This window comes from Plasmodium berghei, assembly GCF_900002375.2.
Source record: "Plasmodium berghei ANKA genome assembly, chromosome: 12".
In the NCBI taxonomy this organism is placed as follows: domain Eukaryota; phylum Apicomplexa; class Aconoidasida; order Haemosporida; family Plasmodiidae; genus Plasmodium; species Plasmodium berghei.
The window spans coordinates 567,484-577,782 of NC_036170.2; the positions used below are offsets into that span (position 1 = coordinate 567,484).

Genomic DNA, 10,299 nt, shown 5'->3' on the forward strand with positions numbered 1-10,299 from the left:
TTAAACGAATTATATTAAATCCACTATATGTGGAAATTATTTAAGCATATAAATGTGTGCATATAAATATATATTAGATTGAGAGGCATAAAAATTTGTCCTAAAATTTTATCACAATATGGCAATGCTCAGATTTATATTTAACACATAAACTACAAAATATGAAACTATTTATATTGAATAGGCACGTATATAATACCATTGAATTTTTGAGAAATACTAAATGATTAATTGGGTATATATACAAATTTCCATTTTGTTAGTTTCTTTTATTTTTAATCGTCATTATCTTTATAGTCAAATTTTCTTCTAATGCTTATATTTGTAGGGTTATTAGTATATTCAATATTTTCTGTTTTTTTATGAGCTACTAAAAGATGTTTACTTTTGCTTATAGCCTTTTCATGAACTGATTTCCATTGTTGTGCTTTATTTGCAAATTCTTTATTTATTAATTCATTTTTTTGTTTTTTTTTTAGCGCATTTCTTTTTTTTGTTTTTTTTAACTTTGTTTTTAATGAGTCATTTTCTTTAATTATTAAATTTTCTGGTATTTTATAACCAGCTGGGGTTATTACTTCTTTAATTTTTTTTTTTTTTTTAATTCTTATTTGATCATTTTTTACATATTCACTATTATTGTAACCTATATAAGTAATCAGGTAACTGTCTCCTTTACTTTTCGATACCATACAATCATACCATTGCCTAAAAAAAAAAAAAAAATTATATGATATTTTTCAAAGAATTCTTAACTTCTTAATTTTTTTTATTCTTACCCATCTTTTTTATATAAGGCCTGGAATTGGTTATTTTCCGATGCCGATAATGTGTGCAATATTTCATTTAACTGTACATAATTTTTTTGTACTAAAACTTGCTCATTCGTTTCAAATATATGAACTAATAGTTGCTCCATATTATTTTGAATAACTACGTTTTCTATTGACCCATATACTATTTTGTTTTCATACATAAAACTGCATGTTCTCCCAATTAATAATTCTGACTCGTTCATAACATTTTCATTTGAAAATGGCTGTTCATTTTCTTCAGCTATTTGATTGGGTATTTCGTCATCTGATTCGTCTAAAAATTAAAAGAGAAAATTGAGCAAACAATTAATGAAAAATATTCGAGATAATAATAAAATAGGTAATAAAACCCATTGTATAACTAATATAGACAATAAAATCGTCGATTTATTTTTCATTTTAAATAATATCGTATGCATATATAGTTATGATAGCTTTAGAAATATATTAACACATATAAAAGGGACAATATGCACATACATATATGTTTTTTTTACTTTTTTTTTTATATTTAATCAAATCCCGAGTTAAGTTTATAACTTCTATCATATCACATTCCAACTTTTTCAAGTTTTGTATTTGCTCATTTTCTTCATTTTGATCATTTTGAATTTGTTCATATTTTTTTATTTCATCTCTTACTAGAGCTAGCTGTTTATTATACTCATTTATTTTTTCCTAAAAAGAAAAAAAAATATGACCAAGATATTTTAATAATACAAACAATCAATTATGCATCCAAAAATATTTTGTATAAATTAAAGTTCATTTGTTTCCACATGCACGTATATACATATAGAATGAGGAAATATTATGCTACCTCTAAATCTTCTAATGATTCATTAAATTCGTCCATTTTTTTCAAAATAATTTATTTTATCCATCAATAAGGTATTGAGTTGGTGTTGTACCAAACTAGCCAAATTATAATTTCTCTCTTTAAATATGTATAAATATATATATGCTATTTTATCATAGCATTTAGTCCTTTGAAATAAAAAATATGGTTTTATGGTACAAATATAAAATATCTTTATTTTATTTCTGGCTAAATAAATATTCTTCGCACTTTCACATGTATTTATTATTTTATGTTATTTTCTCGTTTTTTTTCCCGTTTTTTTCCCGTTTTTTTTCCCGTTTTTTTCCCGTTTTTTTTCTTTTTTTAATTGCTTTATCACCAATTAATGATTCGCTACGACAAACTTATTTATTTTTATATCTCTTCAATTTTTTATTTTCATATTATCTCTCAACGAGAAAAAAAAATTCAGTGATATGCGTTATATTGCTAGTATTATGAACTTAACATATATTTATAAAGTTTAGAAATAAAAAAATCGGAAAATAATTTGTATATTAAAATTAAGGGGGAAATAATATAACACACATTGCGATAATATAGCGCTGGTTGCCTATCTCCAATTTTGATTATTTTGATTATTTGACTATTTTTATTATCTTGACTATTTTTATTATTTCTATTTATATATTTTTGGAACATATTTATAGCTGTTCTGTAATTATTTCGAAAATTTTTATATTATTTGGAATTTTATTATTATTTTGTTTTTTTCCACTTTTAAAATTGCATTTTTTATGATAAAAAAGGTTAGTGATTGAACTGGAAAAATATATATACAATCTTTTTGTCTTTTGGAATTATCTAAGCTTAATTATTAAGAGGAAAACAAATGTATCCAAAAAAAAAGTAAAAAATTGTGTAAAAAATTGTAAAAGAATTTCAAAAATATCCAAGCAATTGATTAATCATTCTAGATATTTACTATATATGTTTTGGTGAAATATAATTATGTACATTTTACAATGTTGTAAAATAAAATTAAGGTTAGATATTTTGCATTATATATGATTGACTACATCGTTAAAATATTCATATATATATGGAACCTTTGAAATATAGAAAATTCTCCAACTTTATAATAATATTTTATGCTTTCACCAAATGGTATATGAAAAAAAAACAAAAAAAACAAAAAAAAACAAACAATAAATAAAGATATATATAAGTACTAAAATTGGGTAATAAAATGGAAACTGATTTGTTTAGTGCAATTACAACAAATATTCTAAAATTTACAAAAAAAAAAAAAAAAATCATCACCCCCCAATTAAAAGGAAATTTCCAACAAATTGGAATAGTGCACAGGAGAAATAGTTATATTAAAAATATATTATTTTTTTCATTTATTATTTTATTATTTTTTGTTTTATTTTTTCTATGTTTTTATTTCCCCTAAATTTAATTAACCAATTAATTTAAAAATAAATCATTGCCTTTCACGATTTTCACAAAAAATAGACGGGTAACGACGCTATTTTTAATTAATGGGAAATTATTAACATTCCAATAGTTTTAGACAATTTATATGCATACTATATTTTTCTAACATCATTTTGCACGTTCTATGTGTATTTCATTTGAGGGGGGGAAGAAAATTGTCCAATAAAAATTGCGTTGTGAATGTGAATATTTTTGAAACAAAGATATATGAAAATAGATGCAGTATAATGATGAAAAAAAAAATAATAACCAACTTAATCATAATAATATTTGGATTAATATTATTTAAGTGCTCCATACGTGGTAGAAAAGATATAACTTTAAGTAAAGCAAATCATAATGATGATAATAATAGTAATATATTATTTTCCTTAAATTATAAAATACGAGATAAATTGCATAAAGGAAAAATAATACATGCAGATGGTATAAATACATATGGATATAAACACAAAGGGGTTTCTATTGTTATTCCTTTAGTACATGAAAATAAAATAAAAGATTTTTTTTCAGTAAGTGATGATGAAAACTCATGTAGTTACTATATATATCAACATGGTGTATCAACCAATAAATACAGTATTAAATGTTATCAAAATAATTTTTGTGGAATATTACCAAATAATAAATATATTACAGAAATAAAAAATGATTTATTATATTGTGCTCATTTTAATAGTAAAGAACTGATCATATATCACATCAGTGAACCCGAATTGTTAAAACCAGATGTTGTATATCAAGAAATTGTATTTTTAGAAAATAAAAAAAAAATTTTGATTAATTGTAATACAATGTTTGTTGATATTATTTCTATAAATAGTATACCTTCTAAATATTGTTTAAATGATTATTTATTATTATATGGTCTAAAATTATGTACTAATAAAACTTATTGTCATATTGATTTTTCTAAATTTAATGTAAATTCATGCCCTATAAATGATTCATATATATTGCATATAAAATATAAATGTAAAGACCAACCCAGTCATATTTTAATTCAAAATGATTCAGCAAATCCTAAAATAAAATATTCCGAACGAATTTGTAAATATGGCTATAATATTATACAGAATAGTTTATTAAACAACGAAATAATTCCTAACCCTAAAAGCAATATTAGTATTTATAGAAAAAATATATCAAATAAATGTGAAAAAAATTATACATGTGGAAATAAAGTTTGTTCGGTAAATCAATATTGTGATGAAGTTAGTGAAACATGTAAATGTAAAAAATTTGGAATTCCAATTAATGAGCAAACTTGTGAACCTATAGATGTATGTCAATTATTGAATTGTCCAGAAAATTCGATTTGTGTACAAAATAAACAAACAAACAAAGCAGAATGTAAATGTAATGATAATAAATATTTTTATCAAAATAAATGTTATTATTCTCATGAATTTGAAGATTTTTTAAAATTAAATAGTATAGAATATAGTCAAACATATATAGATAAATTATATACTGGGTCATCACTAAAATCTGAGCATATATTCATGAAATGCCCAAAGGATTTTGAAATAGAAATTGTTAATGCATATATTACTTGCTACAATATTCCATTTTCTCTAAATAGTGTTCATAAAAAACGATTTACCTCAATTTTAAAAAAAGAATGTAATGGAAAAAATAAATGTGTATATGGTAGTAGTACAGATAATACAGAAATGCTTCATTCCCCAAATATATGTACAGAAGATTTTATATATTTTAAATATAACTATTTATGCAAAGAAAAGGAAGAATTTGATGAAGAATATGATGAAGAATATGATCAAATAAATGAAAATAATTCTGAAAAAGCAAAACCCGGATTAAAAATTATGTCTAAAACAATTCCAAAAAATATAAATGAACATGCAAAAATTAAAGAAAATAAGCATGCTACATCCTATATAAAAATATTAAAGAATACAGAAAATAGTAAAATAGAATGTATTGGGGGAAAAATTCAAATTCATAGTGCAATAATAAAAGGGGGGCCAGGATGTGAAGATTTAAATATTACAAACTCGGTGCAAACATATTGTAACGACACTAGCAATTGTGATATAGGAAGTATGTATAAATTTGATACATATTGTATTAATAATCAATATCTTTATATATCTTATGAATGTAAAAATTTATGTACATTTTGCACTAGTGATTCATCTTGCTATGGAAATAAATTTGATTATAGATGCTTTTGTGATTATCCTTATATATCAAAAAATAAACTCAATAGTTTGGTTTGTGAAATTCCTACAAGTTGTTCATCAATAAAATGTCGAGAAAATGAAGAATGTAAAAATGCAAACGGATATATATATTGCGATTGTATTGATGGATATAATATAATAGATGGGGTGTGTCAAAAAGATGTTCCATGTTTTGATCAATGCCCAACAAATAAAAAATGCGTTGTAGTAAAGGGGAAGCATGTGTGCAAATGCATTAATAGATCTCTAAATAAAAAAGGAAAACCCACATGTTATGATAGCGAATTAGACGATGATTATGATGTTTTATATGCTTCTAGAAATAAATGTAAAAAAAAAGAATATATTAATATGTGTAATAAAAATAAAGAAGTGTGTGTTTATTATATAAATACTGATGAAGCTCGGTGTGAATGTAAAGATCATTTCGCTAGATCTCCAAAAACTAATGAGTGCGAAGCTATTGGATATTGTGACAATATAAACTGTAAAGCAAATGAAGAATGTATATATTCAAATGGTAAAGGGGAATGTGTGTGCAAAAATAATTTTTCCAAAAATGGAGAAGGAAAATGTGTATACAATAATTTATGTACAGTTAATAATGGTAACTGCACTGATCAGGCAAATTGTATATATCATGAAGATAAACCACATGAATGCACATGTAAAAAAGAGGGTTATATTTTCCTAAATAATAAATGTGTTATAAGAGATAAATGTAGTGAAAAAGGTTATTGTTCAGATAATTCGATTTGTATCAATGTATTAAATAAAGAACCTATGTGTGTATGCACATTTAATTATATTAAAAAAAATGATCTTTGTGTTTTAAAAAATCCATGTTTATTTAATAATGGGAATTGCCCCAAAAATTCGGTTTGCAAATATCAAAGTGATAAAACAACATGTACATGTACAGAAAATTATGCACAAAAAAATAATATATGTGAACCATTAATAGACCAAACATATCGAAATTTTTTAATAAAATATAATGAAGATCCTTATATTTCACTTGGTGCATGTGGAATTATTTATTTTATATATAACGATAATCAAATATTATGGAAAATTAATTCTACAGAAGAATTTTATATTTTTGATTATACTTTCCCAAACAATGAGAATGTTAATGTTTATATCAAAAATAAAAATACAAAAACTATTCTTTATTTGGAAAAAATGCAGAATGGAAATAGCAAAACTTATGATGATTTTGTATTAGATCACCTGCAATGCTCATACACTAACATGTTTTTTATGCCTGGAAGGAATAGATCGTCAAATATGTCTTATTACAAATAAAAAATTTCTATAGAAATATACAACTCAATTTTATACTATATATATTGTAATATTTATCATAAATACTATTTTTTCCCCTAAAATGAGTATATATATATATATGTGTGTGTATATATATATTTTTTCTCAATATTCAAAAGATAAATATGTGTGCATAGAGAATTTTATAAATGTTAATTTATTTTGCAATAATTTCAACTACATATGCCAATTTTGAAAAAGAAACTTATCTATAGGCTTTTTGTTTTCTAAACATACTATTCCAATTTCATTACAACTGTTTATAAATATAGATATGTTATTTATTTTCTCTAAAAATGAATTTGAGAAATCTTCTAGAATTTCAAAATGAAGATTAATTGGGTCAATCATTTTTTCTATATTTATATAATGAAAATATGAAAAAATATTAATATTATAATTTTTTAACATTGTTATAAAATTTTTTAATTCCTTATGAACCACCATAGTATTCCTCTCGAATATCTGATTAGGGGTTGAATGGATAAATATTTTTAAATTATATTTTGAAATAACTTTCAATGAATTAGATTCTATATTAGTGTTATATATGTTTTTTTTAAAACCTGGATCTAAGAAATATATTGATTCTATATATTCCAAAATAAACTCTGCTTTGTTAATTTCTCTCAGTATAGAAAACAAAACACTACACCCTTTACTAAACCCTATTAAAATTAACTTCTTCTTTATAATTGTATCTATATTTATAACATTATTTACACACTTATTATGAATATTCAGTGCTTTATCTGAATTAATAATATTTCCACATTTTTGAAAATTATTATTAACTAATGTATCATCATTTTGTTTTTTTCTGGATCCATCCATTAAACTATCTTCCCCACTGTTTTCTTTTAATATATCATTATTTAATGATAATAAAATAAATAATAAATGTTTGATTCCCTTTGCATCTATATATTTATCGCTTTTACAACTTTGTGTTTCAATCTGATTTTTTGATACTATTTTTGTAACTATCTTTGAATTTCCATCAATGCTTTGATTTTTTTTGTGGCTGATTTCAGAGTTTATTTCATTTTTCGAAATAGTATTTAAAGATGCATGCTCATCATTTATAAAATTTGAAAAAGTAGAAAAACAATTAATAAAAACACTAGGTTTTATAAATATTATATGATCATATAAATATTTAGATGATATAACCCAAAATAAAGCTTCATAACTAAAACGATAATCACTGCATTCATTAGTTGGTTCATATATATAGTAAGTATAAATGCTATTTTTAAAAAAATTTGAATAATCACCTGGGAAAAATATTACATATTTACTTTCACATTTTTTATTTATTAAAATAGGCTCTCTATATAGGATTATGTTATTCCTATCATTAATCCCAGTTACCTTATGAACAGAAAAACATACTGGCATTTTCACACATTCACATATGTATACATACAAATAGAGAGATCTTAAAAAATGTGGAAAAGTTATAGAAAATAAAAAACTTTTCAAAGGGAAATAATAAATAACATTTTGTTAAAAGATAAATAGATATTCATTAAGAATTTCAAATGTTTCAACCCCCTTAAAAATATTTTTACATAATTTATGAAGCATTCGCATGCCTTTTTAAATACTTTAAAATTTTTTTTTTTTTAGCATAAATTAAAGCGTTTAATATTATTAGAAAAAAAAAATGAAACAAATGTATATGCACATTGGGGGAATTCAATCAACCCCATTATAAAACAAAAAATTTTATGTGCTACAAAAAAAATACATAAATTAGAGAAAAAAAAATTATATATATTTTTTTTTATTTTGCTAACATTTAAATAATTATATACTATATTAATTTTCTATTTTTTTTTAGTAATAAATTTTAATATATGTTTGTACCCACTATACTGTTATCCTTTTTCAGTTCTATAACATCATTTTTTAAAAGTAATTTAGCATGCAATAAAGTAAATGTCTTATCGTTTTGATTTTTTGTAGCTATTAATTGAACAATGCCATTTTTTTGAGAAGTTTGAAAAAATATTTTACTATTTACATAATTTTGTTTATATAATCCAGATGTACTTAAGATTTGTATTTGCGTATCTCCTAAAATATGAAAAAGCTGTTTATTGTTTAATACAAAATTTTTAACATAATTTAAACCTGAATAAGAATTTTTATATATTTGAATTCTTTTTATAGCTAAAATAGTTGATAAGCAAAACGCACACAACATAATTTTCCCAATATATTTCTGTGTCTTATTAAATGCTCGATTTTTATTTACATATTTATAATAATAAGTGTTTTCTTTTGGATTACCATATATTGGATATATTTCATAATTATAATAAAAAAAATTATTAATAAAAGTTTTGAAATTGTAAAAAATATCAATAATTGGAATAGTATTTTTATTTTTCACTTTTTTATTTTCACCGTGTTTCATATTGTTTATTACACTATTATTAATATATTCATTTATATTATTATTTTTTTTTTTAACAATAATAATATTATTTATTTTCCATGGGTATTGATGCTGGATAATTCGAATTGTTTCTTTATCCTTATCAGCTATATTCTCTTTTTTATTTTGGTTAGTTGTATATATTTCTGAGTTATTATTTTTATCATCATATAAATTATTCTCTTTTATTTGATTATTATTATTATTATTATTATTATTATTATTACTAGAAATAAATGGAATAATAAATGCTTTGATTTTGTAAAAAAATGATTTAATTGCTTTTTTAATTAAATATGGATTTTCAATATAATCTGAAATATCTATATCTTCTTCATCCATATCATTATTATTATTTTTTTTTTTTTGGCAATTTATCGAATTTATATTAACCAAAAATTGTTCCCCTTTTAAAGAAAAAAGTATTTCACATTTTGCTCTTTGATTGGACGAATCAACATTTCCTTTTTTTTTTATTATTTTTATTTCATCATTATTTGTACAATTTAAATGTAGTTTTGCAATATTAATAGCATCAACTATATATATATGTCTATATTCAAAATTTTTAAAATATTTCAAACTGAATACACAACCACTACTTATAAGTAAAGCCCATGTACTTCCTAAACTTAAAGCAAACATGTTACTTTTGTAAAAATCGATTATTTTTTTTTTTACATACATTTTTTTTATGAACAATATTTACGAGATCATTTTTGGTTATCTAACCCCTTTGCTTATTTTTAAAATTTTATTTCTTTATTCATTATAAACAAAACTATGATAAAATTTTATGATGATATGCATATTTTTCCAATAATATATATACTTGTTCTGAAAATATTAAGGATATAATTCCATATTATAATAAATAAAAGCCATAACTATACATCGCTCGAATTAGCTCATAATTAACTTTTATGGCTAGTTCGGTGGAATTCCTTGGGACTAAATTATACAAAAAAGAAAAAAAGAAAACGAGGGAATAATTATTGCTCTTCTTTTAACATATACTTATTTCTCATTTTTTCTATTTAAAAAAAACAGAAAAATACATATACACAAATTATTAGAATTGTAACAAATTTTATTTCATTCTTTTTTTTTTTTTTTTACAATTTTATTGGCACAATTTACACATTAACTGAAAAATATACGATATAGTGTAGCCTTCTATATAAGCATTAAGTT

The 10,299-nt window shown here is 22.2% G+C and overlaps 4 protein-coding genes across 4 annotated transcripts; 1 reads left to right on the forward strand and 3 right to left on the reverse strand.

Moving 5' to 3' along the window:
• Positions 1 to 275: 275 nt before the first annotated feature.
• On the reverse strand, positions 276 to 1,671 carry PBANKA_1215000 (survival motor neuron-like protein, putative; the record flags this gene model as incomplete). The annotated part of the gene is made up of 4 exons (XM_034566209.1): positions 276 to 708; positions 780 to 1,089; positions 1,313 to 1,493; positions 1,636 to 1,671. 4 exons carry the CDS (start codon positions 1,669 to 1,671, stop codon positions 276 to 278), a joined length of 960 nt encoding a protein of 319 aa, XP_034422828.1.
• Positions 1,672 to 3,347: 1,676 nt separating this feature from the next.
• Positions 3,348 to 6,638, forward strand: PBANKA_1215100 (Rh5 interacting protein, putative; the record flags this gene model as incomplete). The annotated part of the gene is made up of 1 exon (XM_034566210.1): positions 3,348 to 6,638. The coding sequence occupies one exon, from the start codon at positions 3,348 to 3,350 to the stop codon at positions 6,636 to 6,638; it is 3,291 nt and encodes a 1,096-aa protein (XP_034422829.1).
• Positions 6,639 to 6,836: 198 nt separating this feature from the next.
• Positions 6,837 to 8,060, reverse strand: PBANKA_1215200 (conserved protein, unknown function; the record flags this gene model as incomplete). The annotated part of the gene is made up of 1 exon (XM_034566211.1): positions 6,837 to 8,060. The coding sequence occupies one exon, from the start codon at positions 8,058 to 8,060 to the stop codon at positions 6,837 to 6,839; it is 1,224 nt and encodes a 407-aa protein (XP_034422830.1).
• A 454-nt stretch (positions 8,061 to 8,514) lies between these two features.
• PBANKA_1215300 (conserved Plasmodium protein, unknown function) lies at positions 8,515 to 9,792 on the reverse strand (the record flags this gene model as incomplete). The annotated part of the gene is made up of 1 exon (XM_034566212.1): positions 8,515 to 9,792. The coding sequence occupies one exon, from the start codon at positions 9,790 to 9,792 to the stop codon at positions 8,515 to 8,517; it is 1,278 nt and encodes a 425-aa protein (XP_034422831.1).
• Positions 9,793 to 10,299: the final 507 nt, after the last annotated feature.